Consider the following 25,829-nt stretch of genomic DNA (forward strand, 5'->3'; position numbering starts at 1 on the left):
TTAGACACCTACAAGTCTTCTGCCATTCCTTGGTGGAATTCCATACCGTGGCCAATGAGACATTCCTACAGCCTTCAAATCCTTATATGCTCTCTGAAAACCCATCTCTTTGCTAGCCTCTACCCTACTCCCACTTGTTTTACCCACGTTAATGCTCACAATAATGCACCCTCACAACTGTCCCAATCTCCACTCTTGAGCCACACTCCTGTTGTCTCAACAGTACCCTCTTCCCACTAGTTCAGGCCTGGTCAACCTGTGGCTCTCCTGATGTTGAGAAACTACAAGCCCCAACATGCTTTGCCAGTAGATAACCAGCCGATATCTGGCAGGGCCTGCTGGGACTTGTAGTCTCACAACATCTGGAGAGCCACAGATTGGATAGGCCTGCACTAGGTTATAAGCTCTCTCACAAGCAGCGCGCTACCTACTTTTTGTTTTCATGTCTGTAATTATTTTCTCGAATTTGTATGTCCCCTGTTTTATGTATGCCCCCGTTTCCCCTCTGTCCGATAATCATATTAAAGAGCAAGTAAAATATTTTAAACATTAGTTTTGTCACTTATACAGGAAGTGGAGGCAGCTGTTTTGTGGGTTGAACCTGTATCTATGAGGCTGTAGCCTAATAATTACTGAGGCACGTCTCAATGGTATCGCAGATTGCTTCATTAATTGGTGGACTGCATTCTATTGAATATTGGTTCAGCCCAGAAAAGGTCTGCCTCCATTGTACTGAGGCAACCTGTGCTTTCATATGTGCCAAAGCCTGGGTATTTCTGAGAAAATCACTACAGATTCAATGGCTATATGTTTTATCTCTTCAATGAAAGCTGACATATTTAAATGGACAGTTTACGGAACAGGAAGTGTTGAGCGACCACTTTTATAGGTAACTGACACAGCATGCTGGGAGTAAACAGTTAAGTTAGCTATAACAATGTGACTATGCTTTATGGCCTGTGCTGTCTTTTTAATATGAAGAGTAGCGGTATAATTTGTGTAAAACATAACCTATTTGGAGAGCAATTATGTCACTTGTTTCAAATGTTTAAAATGAAAATTGGTATCTACTGAGCCACCACTTTGTGCTCCCAACCCTACTTTTCATGCAGCTGAGGAGCCTGGCCTAAGCACTAGGCATGCTCAGGAGACCGAGTATGGTCAATATTTTCAAATAAAATCAAATTGTGTTAGAGTCATTATCACTTAGGGTTTGGGTTTGCAAGTTTGGAGCTTTTGAGTTGTCTTTGGCTATACATGGGGCCTATTATCCAGAATAGTAGGGACTGGGTTTTCTGGATAAGGTGTTTGTTCCCAGTCAAGTACAGAGCATATTAAATTGTATTAAGGCATCACCCCAGTTTTTACCTCACTGTTCTAGGAATTTGCCTTATTAAAATTCCTTCTGGTTTTCTGAAAACATTCAGAATTTCTAGATCCTATGCTTGTATACACACACATACTTACACACACACACACACACACACACTTGTTTTTATTGCATCGTTAGGACCCATGTCTGGAACATGTTGTGTAGGGACACCCCTTTCCTAATGCCCTGTCCACAGAACAATCATAGGGGTATGTGTAGGAGCAGTTTGTCACCAGAGTTACCACATGAGATTTACACTTTGACTTTGCATAAAGTACTGACACGGACTGCAAGATGGGGAAAGTGTCATGTATTTTGACTGTCTGAGGACATCCACATGCCCGCTTACACCGACACCTAGCCATGGAGGCTACAGTCCTGTTCAACCACTTTGCATCATTTCAACAAGTTTGATCCCTCTTTAAAGCTGTTATGTGGTTCTTTATGTAGAATTTCACCCCCGACCAGTTCCGATCTTTCAGTATGGATGGTTCAGCCATGAGGCACGCAACACAGTCTCGCTTTCCAGGCACCCGGCATATCTGTATAAACCTCATCAGGTGTTTCTCCACAGCCTGGACCTCCTCGTTGTCCCAGGATTTCCTCCGCACTTTTTTGCAACCTGAAAGGAAGTAGAGTGGTCCATTATGGCTCTGCAAAATACAGAGAAGGCAAAGTTCTTCTGCCTAGCAAAACTGTGTGCTACGCCTACCTGTGGAAGCCATAGCTGGGCACTGGTCCTGTGTTGGCAGGTCCATACACTGCCTCTCTTCTGACGTGGAAGTGTCGACTAAACGCTTGGCCACTTGTCCCTCTGTCATGGGGGATTACTCATCATCTGACATGTCGCTCTGTAGCTGGACCGGTTCTGAAAAGAAACATATATAAATGACAAAAGTCAAAAGCATACATCGGACACCAGATTTTCCACTTACCGTCCGGATCAATGTGCATCTTGTCAAAATTGTTGCCAATGAATACAGCCAGTCTGCTACTCTCGAGAGCCATTAACAGTTTGTTGATCTTGGCGAGTTGGAGGGTACCTTCTGGGAGGCGGTAATACTGCCGGTGCACCTTGATGTCGTGCCCAAGGAAGTCTGCCAACTGATCCAGTTCTTTGTCGTTTAGGTTGAGGACATTCGAGAGAGTAGCAATGTGCTTTCGAAGCTTCGTAGAAGACAGCGTGTAGGGATACTTGGCCCCACACTCTCGGGCAAACAGTCATATGCAATCGGAGCCTCTGAAGTGTGACAAGGCAGTTGGTCTGGTGAACATGTAGACATTTTGGCTATCCACTCCACATTTGTCACGCGAGAAGTTCCATTGCAGCTTGCATAGCTGGTGTCAGCAGGATGAGAACTTTTCTCCCTCGTTTTCTTCGGATTTCAATGCGAGTGAAGTGCCGGCAGAGCTTCCTCTCAACCTCGAAAAGTGCTAGGGACACATCTTCGTGGAGATCTGAGGTGTCTCTTGAGGAGAAGTTAGTCAGCAATATTTTTGAAACTTCCCCTTCCCTTCTTTGATTGAACAGGATGACTTTTGTAAGTAGTGCCCAGTGGTTAACCGTAGGCTCGGTGGATAGCCCAGTTCGGTAGGCTTGCTGCTTCTCATCAAGGTACAAATGCATCTTTTTCACATCTTCCGTGAAAGGTAAGAGTGGAGGCTTGTTTTACTTGGACTCCTTAAGAGTTTTCAAAGCAGCCGATGAGATGACCTCGCTTTATCTCGCCTCAAATAGCTTCCTGAAATTTCCTGAGTTTTCAACCGCAGCAGTGCAACCCTCCATTGTGGCTCGGCACTCCACAATGCTCGCTTTCTTTTGCAGGCCATGTCCGATCTTGAGTGCCGGCGAGGGCAACTTAAATGTACCTGTCTCCTCGTCATAGCCAGCTACCAGCTTCACAGCGTCTACTACGTGCAGAAAGTTTGATGGGGTGGTAAAGTCTTCCATTCTCTCCAAAGGGGTAGCTCTTCTGGCCTGTAGCAGTAGCCTGCCCATTTCTCTAAGCTTTTGACGGATGTACTCGTGCTTGCCAACATCTGATCCGACCCGGTTGACTGATGCATCGATCATTTTTGACTCCAAGTAAGATTTCATCCTGGGTCATGGAACAGGCTGAGCAAAAGTACAGTGACTGGACTCTGTTCTTGCCAGGTGTGAGCTTGTTGCCAATTTGGTTTAGCTTACATCTCTTCATGTGTCACCACAGGTATTTCCTTGCAAACAAGCCCTGGCTGGCTACACAGTGCATGAAGCCTTCAGCATCCATTTCTTTGTCTGGAAGTTTGCACGGGACCAGAACGCTGTGGCCTTCCCTCATTGCCTCAACATTGTGTGCAAAGTTGCCCCTATTGCGAAGATGTGCCATTTGCATGCACCTTTCTTTCGAGTGCTTGGGGAATTTCAGGGCCCAGGCTACTTCAGTCTCATTGCGGTGAACATGCTCCATGTGCCGGGCAATTTTTAAGAGGGGCTTCTCACAGTACAGGCAGTACTGCTTTTTGTTATACACCCTGGAGCCATCACTGTTTCTGGATAGCGTTTGGACAGACATTGCGTTGTCTCTCCAACCGTCTGTTTAAAACACAGATAGCAGTAGGTCGAGAATGGTCGTACATAGAACTCATCTCTGGTTACCTGCACTCTGCTGCGCTGGTGGACAACGGGTCATCACTGCTGGTGTCTGAACAGCTCTCCTCCGAAGTGTCAGGGGCAAACTCATCTCCATTGTTCTCTGGGCTATAGTCAGAGCTACCGGTGGTCTCTGTCATGCTTCACTGTCCCCGATTTACCTTCAGCTGCAGACGAATTCGACTGTGTCTTTACCCGCTTGGTGTACAAAGCGCCGGCAGGCTGCAGTTATTTCCTTTTCCTGCTCCTGCTATACATTCGGACGGAATACTGTCCTCTAGTGCTGGGAGGCACACACACTTTCTCCCCTCCACATTGGACACACTCACACTTTTGTTCTGACAAATGTGACTCGCGGGCACATACCAGATTTTTATGCTGAGCATATCAGCAAGGTCCCCGGCATTGATTAGCCTTGAGAAGCTTTGTGGGGACCTCAATTTTTGCCCCTACTACGACTCAGGTCCCCACAGTGTTGGTGTGTAAACAGGTCAATGTCCCCACAAGAAATATGACTGCAAGCACACACACACACACACACAGCAGGTTTTTAAAATTAAACTAGATTAAGGGTGTATTTTTATCATGGTAGTCAGGATATCATACATCATATAATCAAATCAATAGTACATTGCATTGCTATTGAACTGCCTGCATTTAAATAACACCAAGCACACAAACAACGAGCTCCAGAGCTCAGCCACTCAACGGTCAATAATCAGTGACATCTGTGTCAATGCAGCTTGCTAGTCCTGATCCAATCCTGTGCTCTGTACTAAGGTGCCCCGAGCAAGCTGGCTGATTGGAACAAGATACTCGCTGGGTTTCAGTATAAATGAAGATTCTCTGTAACAAGTTTCTTGCAATCTGGAAGCCTCTGGCATTTTTGAGGCTGGCTGTATAACATTTTATTTATTGAGAGACAGACGTCTATTTCTCTTTGTGTCTTTTTGTACCCTGGGAACTTTGAACCTATTCTCCTGCGTCAGAGCTAGGATAAAACAGACTGGAAAATATTATTCCAGGGGACAAGGCTCTTATTCATGTCAGTCAGGTGAAAGATTGAGTGCACATTCAGCATTGTCTGAATTTCCAACATCTTTACAACTGGTCTGTTTACATACATTTTCATTGGTTTAAATAAGGGCAAAACTGCTTTCTGACTTTCCCTATATATGGCAATCAGATTATTTATGTGGGACAAACACCCCAATTGCTTAATTTGCTCTTTATAATTACTGATACCATTGCTTGCAAGAAAGGCACCCATTCCATTGATTTGACCTGCTTTGTAAATATCAGGACATTTGGCTTCAATTGTGCCAGTTTGCTTATATTATAGCATGGGTCATCAGCACAACATACTACACTGCACTACAGCATATTATAAATGTATCTTTAGCTTGAGTTCCATTCAACAATCAGCTTATCAAAATGTGCTTCTGCAGAAGAATATTACTTCATTGTAGTAAGCTAAGTGTTCCTGTTAAAACATCCCTTTTGTGTTGCTGAAGATAAGGCTGTAGTTAAGTTATCCTTCCTACTGCTGTAGAAGCTGTAGTTAAGTTATACTTATGTAGTTATGTTTTCAGTTTTGTGTTCTGGCTGCTGCCAATATGAAAATAAACTCCCATTTATATCAACAAACCTTCAGATTCTTAAAGTCTTCATATTACATGTGGTGCTAGAAGTGGGATTTTTGCTCTCCATATCCAAAACAGCAGGAAATATAAATATTTCTAACAAGACAGCATACCCCATAATAATTCCTAGAAGAGTCCTCCAGTTAACCCTAACTATGTCCAAAGACAACAGTCTCAACAAACTGAAATGGCCAGCAGGAGAGGATGACCAATCCAAATAGGAAGTTGATTCAGACGAAGGGCTGAAGTTTCAAGAGTCATCTATATCAAACATCCCTTTAAGGTCCCTTCTGCCCAAAAGGGGGGTCGACCACTGGCGTGATAGATGGTGAAACTTTCAACCAGTGAGACGAGACCTGCCTAGGGGAGTAAATAGGCTGGTCCAAGTTATTGCCCAACATGATTTTAATATAATTCACTATTGGGATTCTGCCATCTTTTTGAGAATGTTGTAACTTGTGATCTTCATATATTTCCATGTGAGCAGCAACTGTCACTGTTGTCAATAGATACACCACCATTCTGACCACTTATAATATGAATATATTACCCATTATCTATCACAAGTTTTAACCTACATGTTTTTTTGGGGAGGTGTTTAAGGTGCATTCGACATTTGTCTAATCAGTTTCATCTCCTGCACATCCTAGTTTAAAAGTGGGTGGAATGAGACCAACCTTCAGCCACACAGATCATCGGGATGTTCACAGCAGCACATGTTAGTACAGGATACAATTGTGGTGATCTTTTGGAAAGCAGTGACCTGTTCACAAAAGGATTTTAATACTGTACCAAGCAGAAAGCTGGCAGAAATCTCATCCTGTACTGTCAATGAGACAAAATACTTCCTATACAATGTGCACTATGTAATAAAAATAAAAACATAATTGAAAACAGGTATTGTGTCCTCCCCCCACCTCCCAAATCCTCTGCCCCAGCTTAATATAGGTTAGGCTGGTTGCCTCAACAACAGGGAGACAACAAGCACAGGGCCCAGGGGGTAATTAAATTTGGGACCTTTAGAGGGAAATTCAATTCAGCGCGAGGTGTCTGTGGAACGTCCATGGAGACAGTTTTTCGTCAATGTATTGGCAAGAATCTCCCAGGATTTCTTTTAATTGGCAGGTTCGTAAATTAGGCTCTGTTGATTCCTAATATGGGGCACACCATATCAGAGGCGGACCTAGCGAGCTGTGGGCCCCGAAGCAGGGAGGTGGGGAGAAGGGGACTGGGGCCCCGCCCCTCTGTATCTGCCATGCAGCGGGCCCCATTATCTCCATGGGCCCCAGTGCACGGTACCTACTGCACCAACGATAGTTCCTCCACTGTTCCATAGAATCACAAGGACATCTCCTTAGTGACAGACCGGCTAGAGTAAACTAGAAGAGACCTAAAACAGTTTTCCTCCGCCGACTATTAGATCTAGGCCAACTGGATCTAATTACCAGTTAATATCGCATCTGGTTTACATTGGATCCAAAATTGCTGGCAGTAGGGGAAACCAACCGGAGATTCTTTTGACACCTGAGGGTCCCTGATTTTTTTTAAAAAAAACGTAAACCTAAAAATATTTTCTCCCCTAAATAATTGCATCAAATATATATTAAAGGTTCACACGATTAGTTGAGAAAACTAGCTAATTTGTATTTAGTTTTATATCAAGTATATTTCCTGTATACAGCAGTTAAAATAAAATAATGTTAGTAGAATATTAAATTTAAAAGAAAATGAATTACTCTAAAGTTCAATGCATTGCAAATAATTGAAAAGTGTTCTGTTCATTGAGGTACAAACGTATATTCATTTAGGAGTTAATTGAAGCATCCCTTCAATTAACTCCTAAATGAAGAAGAAGGATTATAATTTATAGGATTGAAAATTAAATTTCCTATTCATCTTCTGGATATGGAATTTTGTACAGGGCTTAACTGAAGCAAAGCTAGTAAACACCATAACAGGTCATATTACAAAGATGTCTAAAAGACATTAAGGGGTATATTTACTAAACTGCGGGTTTGAAAAAGTGGAAATGTTGCCTATAGCAACCAATCAGATTCTAGCTGTCATTTTGTAGAATGTACTAAATAAATGGTAACTAGAATCTGATTGGTTGCTATAGGCAACATCTCCACTTTTTCAAACCTGCAGTTTAGTAAATTTAGCCCTAAGTCTGAGTTTATAGGTAATTACTTATGAAGTTACCTGATGCCTTATATGTTAGTAATCCACCCTTGAGGGCTACAGCATGAGTCAGGAAGCTCAGCACCTTTAAAATAATTCTGGTTATACAAAAGTTAGCTGTTTGGGTAGGTTTAGAAATATTTAGAAAAATTTAGATTATCTTTTTTTTTTTAAATTGACATTCTGAAAACCATATTCGTAATGGCTAATTTACTTGATCTTTATATCATCCTGTTGTGAATATAAATCGCTATCTCCAATTTACCTCCTTCAGGTGCTGTTCGAGCTTCCAGTATATTTCCAATTCTCAGTGTGGGCCTTCTATTCTTCGGGGGTCTCTGTGTTGCTGCCAGCGAGTTTTATAAAAATAAGCACAATGTTATCCTCAGCGCAGGGATCTTCTTCGTCTCTGCTGGTGAGTATGCTCTCCAGTTCAGCGGTGAGGCCATGTCTTACAGCACACGCATACATGTCAGCATTTGTAAAGATATCAAGAAAAATAAGCCCAGCCTCCAATGTACCTCAGCCATGATAATATGTCCATCCCAGGGGCAAACACAGGATTTGTAGAGGGGGGTTTCCACACCACGCCACCAGTGGGCGTGACCACCATGCATGGGGGCGTGGCTATAATACTAGACAGTGCTTGGCTGCTCTCCAACTCTTCCTATCCCTATAATATACATGGGCAAAGCTGCATGCACTACTGTTAGGTGCACGCAGCTTTCGCTGTTCAAGCAGAGCCGTGTGAAGCGGGGGCAGGATCCAGCCACCTCAATTATACAGTGCCCCACGCTTGGAGGGGGTTTCCAGGCACTAGGAACCCCCCCCCCCCTCGGTTTGCCTATGCATCCAAATGCCTGTGTTTGTAAAGCCAACCCCCATTCCAATAGGCACACCTCTTTTGAGGTCCACAAATCAGGACAAACTAGGTAAAATTTGGCTATCTGGTGTTAGGAACCCCTCCAGCCGGCACAACACAGCCCGGAGTCTACTCTGCCAGTCGGGTGTTCACTGGAGCCCCTGATGGTGGGGACAGACTGGGCTGCAGACTGACAGAGGGTCGTGAAGTGTGCACCGGTTGGGGAGAACCCAGGCAAGCGGAGTGGAATCCAAGCAGAGGTCAGGGGCCGGCAGCAGACAACAGTACGAATAAACAAGCTGAGGTCAGGGGTCACGAGCAGACAGGAAGGTCGGTATTCAAGCCAGAGGTCAGGGTCACGAGATTCACAAGCAAAGTCCAAATCCAAGCCAAGGGCCATACACGGGTAACAGTCCAACAGGTTTTCACCAATTTCAGGCAGATGCAGGAACAGGAGCAGATTAAGCAGACAGGAACTGGACGCTATAACCGGCAGGGAGGCTAAGCCCTCCATGCCTTATATACAGAGTTTGGCCAATCAGGGCTTAGCCCTAAGATACATCCCAGGTGCGCTACCCAGCTAAATTAGCCCGCAGGCTACACTAGCGCATGCGCCCGGCTGCCTTACTTGCCGGGGCGCATCGCTTGTTATACTCGGTGTCCGGCCGTTGCCTTGGCAACGATCGGGCCCAAGAAACCGGAAGTGACGCCCTGGAGAAGGCCTTGACGTTCACTGACACCAGAAGTGAGTCGCGGCGGTGCCCGAGGCCACTGCGGCTCCTGACATCTGGGAGCTGTTTACATGAACTTTGTGCTTTCATGTCTAAATTATGTCTGCCTTATTATAACTAAATGCATAGCAATGTTTATATGTTATACTAGCCTAGGCATACATTAGTAACAAGTTAACCCGTGCATGATACTCATGCATTCTAGTCAAATCAAGCTACTTAAGGTGTTAAAAAGGTTCTTGTCATGCATTTGGTCCTAAGCCAGGCCTCCTCAGGGGAAGAGCGTTACTTCCCGACGCAAGCGCCCTTTTTAACGTGGTTTTGTCCACATGTCACCACCTCATCCTTCATCTTCATCGCCACATTCTTCATCAAGCTACTTAAGGTGTTAAAAACTCCCCATTGTCACCCCCGGCAACCACCAACCATTCCCAACTGTCACTTCTCCTTCAAGAAATATATAGGTCAGTGTATAACTGTCCAGCAGGTGGCGCTGCAGCTTGTTTTTTTTTCCCCCACACACGCCACTAGGCATTTATATAGTAGATAGTGTAATCTTATGTACAGTATATGCCCTTTATTCCAGACTCCTTCATTCATTAATATTACCGGGAAACAAAATTACAATATAAGTATTTCTATGCTGTGCTCTGAACAGTGCTGCCCCAGGCTCAGACCATATTTGATTATATGGTAAATACAGTCTTAAGTATCAATGTCGGCTCTAGAGCCAGGTACCTGAGGCAATTGCCTTAGAACCCAAGGTTTTAAAGGCTCCATTTAGCAGACTAGACGGGTTAAAATAATTCTGGGGTATATTTATCAAAAGTCAAAAAACTCTATTGCCATCGAAAATGCCTTTTATTTTTCTTCGCTCTATACAACAAAGGGGTACTGCCCAGTTTTAATTGTGTCTTCATAGAGTTCTATAGGGGCGGCGAAATGCACTATTCATGAAGCTTTGAAACTTTTCCCTGAGATGAATATTTTCTCCTCTACTGTTAACACTACCTCTGATTGCCACTAAGTATTGGCCCCCGGCTTACCTCTTCCTGGCTCCTCTGCAGGGTCCTAGCTCATTCTCTTCCTTCAGTTCTTCACTCAATGTGCAGAGCAGATATTTATTTGTTCATTTGTTAGCTGACATATCACATTTCAAAGTGCTGAGCCTCACACTTGCTTCTTTAATTGTTAAATTTATTTTGAATATTTATATATATCTTAAGCTAATAAAAAAATGTTTTGCCAGAATCATTGCCCCCCACAAGCACCCCTCTCTTCTACCCACCGACATACATTCTGTGCTGATTTCATTATAAAAGATACTGAGCGTGCACAGACGTTCCGCTGCGCATGCATAGTTATTCCAATAATTGAACGATCCAGGAAGAGGTAATTTTTTTTCGCAGTGATAAGGCCGGGGGAGACCGTTATCTCCAGAGGTGAAATGCCAATTTTTATTATGCACGATAAATAATAGTACTTAACGCCGTGATGGGACAAAGATTCATAAACGGGCCTCTATGACTTTTGTCCACGTGACAACAGGTTCTGGGATATTTACAGCTTGTTCCCATCAGGCGCTCAGCAGTCAACTGTTTCCCTAGAACTCAGTAGGTTTGAGAACCTGTCAATCTAATAGATAACCCTCATTAATGTCATCTTACTGAAAATGCAAAAATAAATCCTATAAAACCCCTGTTTCTCTTAATTTAGTCACTTGACCAATGTTTCAAAATCCATATATTTTGTTTGGATCATAGCGTTTGAAAACTAATTTTGTGCATCTAAGTTTATATTGATATTTAAGCAATTTTGTAGTATAAGAAATAGTTTCTTAATTATTTGTCTGTGTTTCAGGGCTGAGCAACATCATTGGAATAATAGTCTATATCTCTGCCAATGCCGGCGACCCCGGTCAGAGTGACTCCAAGAAGAGTAACTATTCGTATGGATGGTCCTTTTATTTTGGGGCTCTGTCGTTCATTATTGCGGAGATGGTTGGCGTACTCGCTGTACACATGTTTATCGAAAAGCATCGGCAAATTAGAGCAAAGTCACACTCTGACCTGTTCAAGAAATCTGCCTTTTCCCGGATCCCAAGCTACCGGTATCGCTTCCGCCGGCGTTCCAGCTCCCGTTCTACTGAGCCACGCTCCAGAGACCCTTCCCCTGTTGGAAAAAGCTTCAACGCCATTCCTACTAGCGACATCTCCCTCTACACTTTAACCACCCGTGACCCTACCAAGATGACTGTTGGTTCCTTACTAAATTCTGAAAGGGAACATAACTTTCTCCAGGTTCACAACTCTATCCCCAAAGACTACAAGGAGTCCCTACACAACAATCCTTCCAACAGGCGCACTACACCTGTTTGAGGCCTGTGACAGCGGGAAATGTGGCCTGACGGAATACTAAACATGGAGAGCATCTCAAATGGTCACAGGGGGGCTCTTTCTTCCCCTCACACCATCCAGTAAAACTTCGAAAAGCTGGATTTAACAAATTTCCACAAAATGCATCACTTCCTGTATGGGTCATTACTTTCTGTATGAGTCATTACTGCCTGTATGGGTCATTACTGCCTCTATGGAATGTTACAATGCCAGAATCAATGCAAGAATTTTGTGTGATGGCCTATACTGTTGTGTCCCAAAAAATTACCTTTGGAAAACTTGAAAGACTGCATATGATATATAAGTGGTTGTGTTTTAGGGTGAAGTAGGAAACATTTTAAGTATCTATAGGTCTCTTTTGAAGGTGCTGTATACATTTAATAGGAAACATTTGTTTTAATGCACTCAGAGAGGAAAATTGGCTGTTAACTAATTAGGAATTTAAGATGCAGTTTAACAATCCTCTAAACCAATCAGAGAGTGCAATGTAAAATTTTCCCGTGTATAATATACGCCTAATTTATGGGGAACTCTGCAGAAACAGCCAAACTGCTGGAAATAGGACTATAAAATATCCTAATGATTTTATAGCCCAACTTTGAAAAATAGATTGATTGAGTGAACTAGCGTATAGCATAAGGGTGGGTATATATCATCTATTAAGAATATAATTGCATCTTAGAGTTGCAAGAAATACAACAATCCGATAACGAAAACTCTCCTGATACGATGCACGATCGGTGCTATCAATATTCATATTTCCATTTATTTTCTTAGACCAAAAAAAAAGCAAAAAAACATAAGACGAATTGTGTGTGCTCAGAGTTATAATGCTAGTTGAGTTACCACGCAAGTTTTGAGAGGATTTTAAAGTGCTGTTTTGACAAGTGTGTGGGTAGTGAAAAGTACAATGCAGATCGGGAAGACTTTTGGGCCAATCAAAGAACTCAAACTGTATGTGGCTTTTTTCACGACAAGTCTGCAGGAAGAAGTTTGGATTGGATAACACAGCAACTCTGTTTTGAAGCTGTGGATTCAAGACTTTGTCAGCGATCTCAGATGATGGACTGTACCTGTTCCTCCATTATCAGTTAGTAAGTTAAAAAAAAAAGTTATTGTAGTTTAACAAATTACCTGTATACAAATTCAAAGACATTCCGTTACTTCGATACACATGAGCAATGGTTCATTTGGACTGTTACACAATTGCAAATGAGTTTTGGGGGGAAAAACAGCCATTTAAATGCAAAATGTGTTCTGGTAAATGTACCAGATGCTCACACTGCATTTATAAAACGTAGCAGATCTCCAGTGGAACGTTGAACAATAATGTGAAGGGATTCTTGGTTTACTTGTTCCTCAGTCAAGGTGTGGGGCTCCAAGACAACATTCCAATATTTTTGGGTTATATAACTAATTATAATAAATAATAGCAAACAATTTTGTCTGATTCCTTGAGATATTGAACAGTAAATAAGTGGCTTATGCTTCTCTTTGGTGTAGCATGTGTAAGTGACTGGAATGTGATAGTGTTACAATGAGGGCAGTAGAAGTGGTAGTATGACATACCACCGTATACACCCCCACTTCCACCACTGTGTGTGTGTGTGTGTGTGTGTGTATATATATATATATATATATATATATATATATATATATATATATATATATATATATATATATATATATATATATACACACAGGGTGATTCAAAAGTCGCAGTACACCCTTTTATTTCAAAAACTCTACAGGAATTGGGCCGATTGGCCGATTTCAAGATGGCGCCCATGTTTGGTACATACCGTAAAATATAGACCACGTCACCCATACCTTACTGGAGTATTCAGGTTTCCCAATTTCCTGTAGAGTTTTTGAAATAAAAGGGTGTACTGCAACTTTTGAATCACCCTGTGTATATATATATATATATATATATATATATATATATATATATATATATATCTAATATATAAATGCTTAGTGGCGTCTGTGTGTGGAAAAAAACAACCAAGTTGCAGCGCCACCTGCTGGGCAGAGTTATACACTGACCTACTAAATTCTTAGTGTGTGTGGGGAAAAAAATTAAAAAAGGGCTGAAATTTGGTAGGGCTCAAACTCCTTTTCGTGAGGTAATTTTACCTCATGAACACACATGTGTAGAGGCGTGCGTTAGTGTGTGTGTGTGTGTGTGTGTGTGTGTGTGTGTAAAAAACTATTTTCTCAGAAAGGGCTCATCCAATTGACCTGAAATTTGGTATACTGACATTATTTGACAAAAAAATTAGAATAGTCAAGTCAGTTAACTTCCATCATCCCCCCTTCCCCCCGTGGGAGGGGTAGTAAAGGCTAAATTTACGAGTTGAGGGGTCAAACTCATTTTCGTGAGGTAATTTTACCTCATGAACACACATTAAAAAGGCTGCTTGCATCGGGAACGAACGCTCTTCCCCTGAGGAGGCCTGGGCTAGGTCCAAATGCATGACAAGAACCTTTTTAAGACCTTAAGTAGCTTGATTTGACTAGAATGCATGAGTATCATGCATGGGTTAACTTGTATGTATGTATGTATGTATGTATGTGTATATATATATATATATATATATATATATATATATATATATAAAATGTAAGTGACTGGAATGTGATAGTGTTACAATGACAACAGTAGAAGAAGTGGCTGTATGAGATACCACTGTATACACCCCCACTTCTACCACTGTGTGTGTATATATATATATATATATATATGACTGTAATGTGATAGTGTTACAATAAGGGCAGTAGGAGATGTGGCTGTATGACATACCACCGTATACACCCCACTTCTACCACTGGTTGTGGCTGTTCGTTCACAAACTGGCGACGTCCACTGTCTGTAATCAGCAAGACACACTTTCCTAATCAATTGGTTGACTGTCACTACAGTATGTTTTCCTGTAGGCTATACATGAAGAAGTGGGTTAAGTTATCTGTAGCTCTTCTGACCATCTCAAGAGGTAATCACTTACTTTAGACATCTCATTAGAAGCTTGTATTAGAGCAATAGCAGCTGATGATGAGTTGACAACATGTTCATGATGTGTGGATTAGTATAGCGAGTGCCGGGTATTTTTGGAGGTTTAAATGCTTTATTAAACTTTTCTGAGAATGAAGGTGAGGGTAGCTTCACCAGGTCTCCTCTAAACACCTGGCATACAGGAAAGTCAACCAGAATGACCAACATTTCTCATTCAATCTGTAGCAGCAACAGAGTAGTCTGTAGGTCTGGGAATGGCAACATCAGGAGATAAATGTATCAATCCTTCTAAACAGGTTTAGGTGTTGCCCATAGAAACCAATCAGCCTCTATCATTTATTTAGTGCATTCTAAAGATTGAGAGGTAGAATCTGACTGGTTGCTATGGGCAATACTTCCACTTTTCCTTTTTAGAATGTTTGATACACTTAACCCCAGGACGCTCACGTAGACCTAAACCTAAATGAATCTTCTCACAAGGCAGATCTGCTTCACTATCTTAGATTCCTCTACATATCAGTAGCACACAGCTTTTATAATGTTGCCCAGTGGCAGATCCGGGGGGGTGGCAATCGTCCCCCTAGCAGCACAAGCATACCTGTAAATTGCCAAGACGCCAATCAAAGGGGGCAGATCAGGTCTAATGGCAACACAATACAATGACCTGCAATGCATATTACCTGTTGTGCGTTGTAACAACCATACCTGTCAACTAAGAGTCACATTTAAACGGAAATGTTCAAGCCCTACTTGTGCATGGATGAATCTTAAGCCAGCTGCCCATAAACCAAATTGGAAGAATTGTATGGCACTAAAAACAAATATCTTTGAACATTCAGACTCCAATCAGATTAGATTGAAATTAATCTGATTGGATGGAAATTCCTACTGGCCAATTACTACAGCAGGCTGTGTGTGGAGTGAGCTGCAAAATGCCACAAATGTGATTTATTTATTAGGCCCAGACACCCAACAACCACATCTGCCTAGATTAGCCTTCCACGTGTCTGTGTCCATATTGGTTACAGATCCAGTGGTTTCAGCAGTCTCTCTGGAAGACTGGATCACCAGATGCTACTACCCAAAGGCTCATTCGCATGAACTGTGAAAACAACACCTGTTAAAAAGCAAAGAGCTTGGACATGTTGTAAGCGTAAACCTAAATCCTCCCTGTAACGGTCAAGAAATACGAGCTCTCCTGTTTGTTTGTTTGTTTGTTTGATCTATCATCTGTGCAATTACTGTTACTACTATGTGTAGGATCATTCCTGCAGTTCACTGATTCAGCTGGTTGCTAGGCAAATATTTACAATCTTCATTCAGCGCTCAGTCTGGCAGCCTAGGGTGTGTATTCACCTACCGCACTCATGCAGATAATCATCTTGCAGTTCTGATTGGTGCTGCTGCCTTTATAAACTTCTTCCTGGCAGCATACCAATGCTGGTGATAATTCCTGCTTGATCTAGTGTGCCTTGTATCCTGATCTGTTCTGCTATCAGTGTTTGACCCGGATTGTTTATAGTAATTGCTGTCTTCTCCACTCCTGACTCTTGGCTTTGTTAAACGGATTTGCTCTCATATCTCTACGTGCCCTGACAAGTGGCTTGGGATTCCACTGTCTTCTCTACTCCTGATCCCTGCCTATCTGATTCTGAGTTCTGCCAAATACATTCTGGTTGCTCGCTACCTGTTACCGTGAGCTGTCCACTCCATTAGACAAGTGCCAGATTACTCCACATTAACCCTTGCCTGTCTGGCTCAGAGTTCTGCTAAGATATCCTGGTTGATCATTACCTCCTAATATGTTCAGTCCTCTCCACCAGACAGGTGCTAGATCAACAATTGCTACTACCCAAGACTAAGTCCATGGGGCAACCAAGTATTGTGGAACGTAAAAAATTCCTTGGAAATGGGGCTGCTAAAGGTGAACATCTTGCAAAGTGGTTCTAGCAATTGAGAATCTAATACTACTATTGCCCTTCACAGTAACATGATGTACTATGAACTTAATGAGCATTCCCATAGAACCCCTTTATATTGTACTGAGCGATAAAGCTTAGAAACACTCCCAGCAGCATTGAAATTGACACAATGCAAAGTGAAATAAATACTTGTCAGAAAGTATACAGTACATGTACAGGTCCATTAGCATACATTATTTTATTGAACTGCTAGCATTAAAGCAGCAATCCCAAAAAGAAGATTTTTTTTTCTCTTTAAATAGCAAGCTAAGTACCATTTAAGCCTTCATTCCTAGCTGATTTTATACAAAGCATTATCTCCTTTCCAAAATCCCTCTGGAGGGCCAACAAAAATGGCTGCCAGGCACAGTCAGTCTGCTCACAGCTCTCAGTATGTTATGTAATGGCAGAGGGGAGAGAAGGAGGATGTCACAGTGCAGACAGAGCTTCCAAGGGTGTTCCGAAGCCTCTCTGCTCACTACGTCATGTGTTATGTGACTGTGGTTGCCACGGTAGTCCACATTTATAATTAATTAATAGCAGCAAAACACAATAAAACAAGAGAAATCATAAATGCTAACATTCTTCTTATAACCATCACACCTTTATATCCATTCAACACTGAAAACGCTGTAAGTGAACTTGCAGTCCTCGTATTACAACCCTGGAGCCATTTACCAACGAGTAACATGTTCAATATTGGAAACGAGTCAGTAAGTTATAGTGCTGGTTAGTTAATGCCAATAAAACTATTAGGGGGAAAAAAACCCTCTATACTTCATACCCACTCAGAGAACAAAGGCAGGTGAGGATTGACTGGAGCGCTTTACCTGACAAACCGTAACACAGGTGTCCTAAGGCCAGTTTAGTGTGGACAGTAACCTCCCGTGGAGCAGAAGGGCAAATGCTTAACACTGGGAGGACAATATTAGCCAAAAAACATGTTTGTCATATAAGTCTCCTTATTTCTGCTTAAAAACCACGGAAGTCTGTATGTGAACAAAAATGCATTTTATTGGATGAGATGTTTAGAAATATTCCAGCAATACTCCTGACATTTTCATCTATAACAATCCGGCAGCGATACTCAACCTATGGATAAAAGATGCTATCAGTCAATAGCTGTAACAAATCCAGAATCATCCAACCTAGAGACAGCTCATTATACAGTCTACAAGTCGTGTTTATACCAAGGACATGTGGGCAATGAGAATATAAAACAGCTGTCAAAGGATAATGCAAACTAATACTCACTAATGGTATCGGTTCTATAGAGGTACAAGAACTGCCACCAGCCTTTTCTTGCTGTAATAATTATGTCCTAACAAACTAAAGGGTGAGCAATTGTAAAAGTAGAGAAATATCCCTGCATATTTGAACTGTGTATAAGGATTTGCAGATAGGCAAAGCATGGGACCTTTGGGCGGAAGATTGTACATTAAATTTGTATCTGTTATAACCTGCAAGGGGCGCTGTACGGAAGAGGAACCGTGCTCAGTTCCCATACAGAGACATCTACCATCACACTGCAAAATGTCATTTACACCAATGCACAAACACACAATGGTGGCATTTGTAAGACAGTCCCAATGTCTACTCACTCTCATGATTCACTTAAAATATAAATGAGGCTAAACTAATCAGAATTTCATAAAAGCAAAAGAAAAGATTCAACTTAATGAAAAGGTGTCAAAGAGGTTGGGCTTTGAAGTCACCTTCTTACTCTTTCCAGAATGCACAGTCAGATCCACAATCCTGCAAAAATGGGCACAAATTCATATTAGGAGCAGGTCCAAAATTTCGGGATGTGGGCATGCACCTATGAATACCCTAGGCAGACAATTTGGTGCATTTGAACAAATGAAAAATGCTCGCAATTTATCTTTTATACTCATTACCTCCCAACTTTTTGTCGGCATGCTAGATGGGGGCATGGCCACATGCACCAGGGGGCGTGTCCAAAGCTTCTGAAGTGCTGCGCCGCTCCCAGTCTTCTTACCCTTACCTAAAAACGCCCCTTCAGTGCCGCACATACCATTTAGTGGGACACACTTGTCAACTGTCCCAGGATTGGGACAAAAGTCCTGATCAGCAGAACAGCAAGACAGTCCCTGTGAACCGAGACATTTGGGAGGTATGAATATTCCTGTCATGGTTCTCCCACTGATCTTTCATGTGCAATGCTTGAAAATACTTTTCTCATCATTTTCTTGTAATGACATAAATTGCATCATATAGCACACACTGCTGTCATTCCTTTGCGTTGACATTTCTCTATAGCAGTCTCTCAATCGTTTTATTTTTTTTTGCTATTAGTTTGGATGTAAGGGAATGTAACTATGAAAGACTTTTCATTTTCCTTCTTGCCTCTTTTTTGTTTTTTGGGGGGTTTTTTATCCGCTTTGCTTTTATATTTATAGGAACAGCAAAAAAAAACCAAACAAAACAAAAAATAAACCAAACTAAATAGTACAGGCTGGAAATGAAAAAAACGCTAAGCAAAAAATATATCCACATACTGTATATATTGTACAGAAGACGGTGTATTATTTTATGTGCTTGAAAACAACAGAAATATAAATGATGATCAAAAATGTTTGTGTTTAGACCCTAAAGCTTAAAAATCAACTTGGACCCATTCCGTTCAGGGAGAGAAGAACAAAATGGTAACTAATCTTCTAAAAATTAATCCCCTCAATTAACGAAATTTTTTTATTTTAACAGCGAACTTTGGCCTGATGTGTCCAATGCGTAATCATTTTTGTTCCCTTTGTTACGACTGGCAGAAATTACCATAAACTTGTAGAACAGGCAGGAGAGGTCTTCACCTATAGCAGCCGCCTTTCCCGTAGAACTGGACGCACTCACAGGTACTCAGATGCCCGCAGGTCTTAAACTCAGAGTAGTACACGTTTATAGTATAACCGCAGGGCAGGCGAGGGCCTGATGGTAGCAGGAAACGGAGTCCAGAAACAGGCCAAGGTCAGAGGGCTATAGCAGGCAGCAAAGTGAAGTCCAGGCAAGGGTCAGGGCCGGCAGAGAGCAACGAATCCAGGAAACAGGCAGAGGTCAAGGTCACAGGCAATCCAACGAAGTCCAGTAAGCAAGCCAAGGGTCATACATGGGGAATCCCTAAACAACAGAGCAGGTCAGCAACAGGAACTGAAGCTATAACCGGCAGTGAGGCTCAGTCCTCACTGCCTTATATGTGGATAAGGACCAATCACAGCAGAGTGCCCAGCAGAGCTCATACACCTATCAGCCAATGAGGCTGCGCTGATACACCCCTGTGCGCATGCGCCCGGCTGTTACACAGGGGAAACTAAGCGTTCCAGTTGTTGCCTAGGCAACCGGGACGAGGAGGGAGGAAGTGACATCCGGGTCGCCAGGGGCACCAGGATGCAAGCCTCAGCGACCGGCAATGGAGCCGCGGCTCATGACAGTACCCCCCCTAGAGGAGGGGTTGAGGCACCCCGACCTTCAGGTTTCCCAGGGAATTTTCTTAAGGAGTCTTTAACAAGTTTGTCAGCATGAAGATGTCTTTGCGGCACCCACGAACGTTCCTCCGGGCCATAGCCCTTCCAGTGTACCAGAAAGTAGACTTGGCTTTGAACCTTTTTGGAGTCAAGGATCCTTTCAACAATGAACTCCTGGTGTCCTTTGACTGAGACGGAATGTGGCCTACGAACCTGATGTGGCCTTAATTTATGAGACCAGGTAACAGCTTTGAGTAAGGAGCAAAGGAAGGCATTTGGAATCTTGAGTGAGGGAGGAAGATTCAACCTGAAGGCCACAGGGTTAATCTGTCTGGTAATGACAATGGGTCCAATGAATCTGGGACCTAACTTCTTGCAGTGCTGCTTGAGTCTGATGTTGCGAGTGGACAGCCAGACATCGTCACCAATCTTAAATGGACATGGTCCACGAACCAGGCCGAGGTTAGAGGGCTATAACAGGCAGCAGAGTGATGTCCAGGCAAGGGTCAGGGCCGGCAGAGTGCAACGAATCCAGGAAACAGGCAGAGGTCAAGGTCACAGGCAATCCAACGAAGTCCAGTAAGCAAGCCAAGGGTCATACACAGGGAATCACTAAACAACAGAGCAGAAGCAGGAGGAAGGAGCAGGTCAGCAACAAGAACTGAAGCTATAACCGGCAGTGAGGCTCAGTCCTCACTGCCTTTTATGTGGATAAGGACCAATCACAGCAGAGTGCCCAGCAGAGCTCATACACCCCTGTGCGCCGCGGCAGGGGAAACTAAGCCAGAGGCACCAGGAAGTGAGAGGCACCGCGGCTCGTGACACCCTTACTATATCCCAGCCTCACCACAGAACTGACTGATATCACACCATTGTCATCCCTGCTCTAATTAAAGAATATAAATGATGTGGAAACGAAGATTTAGAATCTTCCCACCCACCAAGAGAAGTTACCTACCTGACAATTCTATTTCTGTAGACAACATGACCATAAATCCCACGTTGCAAGCTCACAAACTCTTTGACTCAGAACTATCCTTTGTTCCCCACATTTAAATCATGTTGCATACATTTAAAATACATTTCCAGAAAACACACATATTTTACACAAGACACTGCGAAAACTCGAATTCATACACCCATCATCTCCCACATCGACTGTGACAAGAGGGTGCCTAAAGACGAAAGCACTTAAACAATGGACCTGTGCACATTGCTTGAACTTTACACTTACCATGAAGTGGTTAAACTATTCCCTGTGCTAGGCCAACCAATAGGAGGAAAGTGGGAGTGCCATGGCAGGTTATATAAGTCCCCAGGGAATTATTATGTTCCAGTCAGTTTCAACGGATAATGTGTCGCCTGCCCATTATTGCCACGTGTTTTAATCACTTCTTTTTCCTGCGTCTCACAGCGGGCATTCTTCGTAGGAATCGCCATGCGATCAGCGGCTGATACATACAGCGCTATCGCTGATTGGCCTCAGGTCACTGCCCTCCTCGAGGTAAAGTGTCTCTTGGTCCTTTTTGTGTGAGGGATCCCTTAGTCTGATTAGAAGCAGGTCATTGTGAGTCGAGAGGGGATGTGGTCACCCGCTACCAGATTTAGCGCTGGGCAAGCAGTGAGGGAGTAGCCCTGGTTTGTTTAGTGGATTCAGGGACAGTTTTGCCATCCACACTTGGTTCAGTTTTGCCATCCACACTTGGTTCCGGTTTTATCAGTTCGTTAGCTGTCCCGCAGTGCACTTTCTCCACCACCAGGTTCTTTATAATAATAAACTGTGACTATTTTGCCATATAATGTCTCCGTGTCTTTATGTTAGTTAAGCTAAGTTATGTACGGTAATACAAGGTATAGGAAAGAATATAAGCATCCAGGCTATGTTGTTTGTTGCAATTCCCTCCTCCTGGTCTTCCCCAAAACAGACTCAAGCCCAACAATCTACTTTGCACGCAGCGGCTAGATTGATTTTCCTTGCAAACCGTTGTTCCTCTGCTGAGCCACTCTGTCAGTCTCTACATTGGTTGACTGTTTTTTACAGAATCCAATATAAAATTATTCTATTAATATACAAGGCCATCAACAAAACTACGCCGACATACATCTCCTCTCGTCTCAAAATATCTCCCAACTCGACACCTTCGTTCTGCACATGATCTGCGTCTCTCTGCCACCCACCATTTCCGGTTACAAGACATTTTCCGAGCTGCACCCACTCTATGAAATTCACTCCCTTATACAATAATACTTTCCTCTGGTGTACAAACCTTGAAGCATTCTCTGAAACCCCACCTCTTCAGACAAGTTTATAATATTCCTCAAAAACCCTCTTAACCATCCCTAGGTCATCTTATTACCATTCATGAACAATTCCCACAAGACAAGAACCCGCTGACCCCCCTGACCAACATTGCTGTGTGATTGGATGATAGAGCATACTAATCATTTTTTTCCCTTTGCAATCTGGCTGGACCGAAATACAATATGTAGACTTAACCTCATGTATCAAACTCCGATTGTCCCTTAGATTGTAAGCTTGAGAGCAGAGCCCTCTTAACTCTTTGTATCACCCAGTATTGTGTAATCAATGTTAATGATGATGATGAAGTGCAATACTGAATTCCATTCTGCAGAACGTCAACGTAAAACTGGACCTGAAAGATTGTTTCGCCGGAACTTTGCATCTCTGTGAAACCGCGTGTTCTAGTGCAGAACTCAATTTACACTCTCTTTTGGTGCAATTTTGCTCATCTATACATCCAGGTGACATCTGTCTGCTCCTAAACTTGGCACTGACTCTTTTCCTAACATAACCTGGAGTCAATTCATTCATTGATGCAAAAAGTTTGTTTTAGATCTGATTGAATTCAGTTATATAGTCAGTGCAAGGTTCGGAAGCAGACAAATATTACCTGGATGGCATGAGTCAAGTTGATGTTACTGTTCTAAAAGTGTTTTTTTATTGTCATATTTAAGGACGTAACTACCATAGTAAGAGGTGGTGAAGCTTCTCGTAGGTCCACAAGCCCCATATGTATGTGAGTTTACATGACCCTTGCAAAATATTGCTACGGGCTCCACAAATGTCTAGTTGAGCCCCTGGTCATATTATAACAGCAGAAATGGGATACTAGGATTTGCTGACTAACCGCAGTTTGTAACTACGGTAAAATTGAGTACGGATTTATCACACTAGGCCTTTAATGCTCGCAGTTCTTGCAGACATCTTTCTAAAGCCATCCCGCAAATTCACTGCTTCCTGCAAAACTTAGCATTTCATAACAGTCAGCTGCAAATATATCATTGTGTGAGGTAACAATAGTGTGATTTTTATTTATTACTGGTATTGTTGTTCTATCCCAGCTTTGTTTGCTTGTGAAAGCTGTGAGGATTGTTTTTTTTGTGCGTGTCGTACGATCAGAGCAGTTATCATCAAACAGACTCAGCTTTGGGTTTTTGGGGGGGCCAGCTGTTTATCTCAGACTTTTACCCACGAGAACGCTCTTTCAATCATTGCCGAAACAGCGGCTCAGTGGAGATTTTCCTTCCCGGTCCTTCTTAATTGCTCGGAGCTATTTGATTCTTCAAGTCTGCAGCCTGTAAACTGGCTCCTGCTGAATTTCATCAGCCTGCACACAGGCAAAGGAATTATTTGCAGAGGCTCTAACGCGAGGAGGCTGTTCATTTCGATGGGGTTATATTATTAAAGAACACCTGTTATGAGCAGAGTATAACATTAAGGTTACATGGTCATTGTATAGCTGCCCATTGCTTGTTCAGGAGACTCCTGGGAAATTCCATTTAGACGAATCGTTATTGATTTAGGAATAGTTACCAGGTTACAGGGCGAGCATGGTCAGTTACTTTAATTCTATTTCCTTTGTCTGCAAACACAATTATCAGCAGACAAAATAGCTTAGCGCAACTGGAGAATAATTTGAGGACTGCTACATTATAGTCTTTCTTTATGAATAGGACAGGGGTCTCCTTATCTCTGTTTATCTGTGACAATTATTGTTGAGTCACTTAGGGGCCTATATATTAATAGCCGCACATGCCCACATCCCTTATCGGAATGACAAAGGGATAATATTTTGTGGCCAATTATTAAAAAATCCACCCGGGATAGTGTGTCCGATAGGAAGCTGTCCCGTCGATAACTTTCCTTATCTCTCGACTCCAGTAGTCTGCACTGCGCACGCGCGACCTAATGTCTTAAATATTCAAAGAGAATGCAGCCTATCAATTTACTGAGGCACTTCATGACCATAGTAGTACAGCTTAGAGCCTGATTAAGACATCATGGGGCCGTGGGTTAGATGGTGGTTTGAGCCCCCTTCCCCTTTGTCAAAACAACACACATAAAACAGGTAGAAGTAATCCAGGCTCCTCAGTGCCCACTGGTAACTAGGTCGTTTCCTAGGTTGACCAATGGATTATCCAGCTCTGGAACAACTTTAGGGGGTAAATGTATCAAACATTCTAAAAAGGAAAAGTGGAGCTGTTGCCTATAGCAACCAATCAGAATCTAGCTATCATTCTCTAGAATGGGCTAGATTAATGACAGCTAGATTCTTATTGGTTGCTTTGGTCAAAACCTCCACTTTACATTTTAGAAGGTTTAATACGTTTATCCCCTAAAGTTATTGCAGAGCCGTATAATCCATTTTCAGCCTAGTCTCTTTCTTATTTCACATTTGGCACTGATGGGTCTGGACTACTTGCACCCATTTTCATGTGTGTTTTTTGACAAACGGAGGAGGGAAGGGGGGGCCCAAACCGGTATCTTGCTCAGGGCCCCATGAGGTCTTAATCAGGCTCTGAGCTGTTCTACTATGGTTGCATCACGTTATTTAATAAGGAAAGTTTTGCTATATTTGGTTTTGTTGCCTATTTAAATTGTAAGTCCTCTCTTGTCACATTTGTTTTTATGTAGGATTGCAAAGAAACTCAATTTATATTTTCTGTTTTTGCCTCTGTGATTTTCATCAGCAAGAAAAACTGCCTAAAATGAATAGCAATTCCACCTCCGACTTCAAACAATGGGTTGACGTTTTGTTTGGTGAATTTCTGGGAATGGGTTGGGGATCTTGTTTTGGAATTCACAGTTGCTTCTTTTCAATTTCAGCGTTGGCAACAAAATATCCACAGCACAGCTATTGCAGAAATGATCTAGAGTTAGGAACGTTTGCTGACCGTGTTCCCCCCGGGTCCCTATGTGTGTGTGGTCATCATTCCCAGGCTGCGTCTTTGGATGAAGGTTTAAAGTCCATCCCCGGTCGACGTCAAAGGACGGGTTAATATAACAGTACTGCGGGTCAATTTGCTTATTTTTAACTTTGCTATTTGTCTCTGTAGTTTCCATTTTGGCGATGTCCTCCGCGCTCCACATGACAATGAAGCTATAAACATGTCTCTCTTCTACAGCTGCGGTGATTAGAAAGGAAATGTACGCTGACAAGAAATATTCAGACTCTTGTTTTCCACAGCCAATACCACCAGGCAGCCAAGATCCTGAAAACCGCAGTAATAGCAGGAACTCATCAAGAGATGTTCAAA

The 25,829-nt window shown here is 42.5% G+C and overlaps 1 protein-coding gene across 1 annotated transcript in view; it reads left to right on the plus strand.

The window, feature by feature from the left end:
- Positions 1 to 13,257, plus strand: part of CACNG3 (calcium voltage-gated channel auxiliary subunit gamma 3) — a 70,616-nt gene extending 57,359 nt beyond the window's left edge. Inside the window, exons 3-4 of the mRNA XM_075179348.1 lie at positions 8,103 to 8,243; positions 11,282 to 13,257. Of these exons, the coding sequence (XP_075035449.1) occupies positions 8,103 to 8,243; positions 11,282 to 11,799 (659 nt within the window). The 3' untranslated portion in view covers positions 11,800 to 13,257. The remainder of the gene's footprint in view (positions 1 to 8,102; positions 8,244 to 11,281) is intronic.
- The last annotated feature ends 12,572 nt before the right edge of the window (positions 13,258 to 25,829 follow it).

This window comes from Mixophyes fleayi, chromosome 7, assembly GCF_038048845.1.
Source record: "Mixophyes fleayi isolate aMixFle1 chromosome 7, aMixFle1.hap1, whole genome shotgun sequence".
Lineage (NCBI taxonomy): Eukaryota > Metazoa > Chordata > Amphibia > Anura > Limnodynastidae > Mixophyes > Mixophyes fleayi.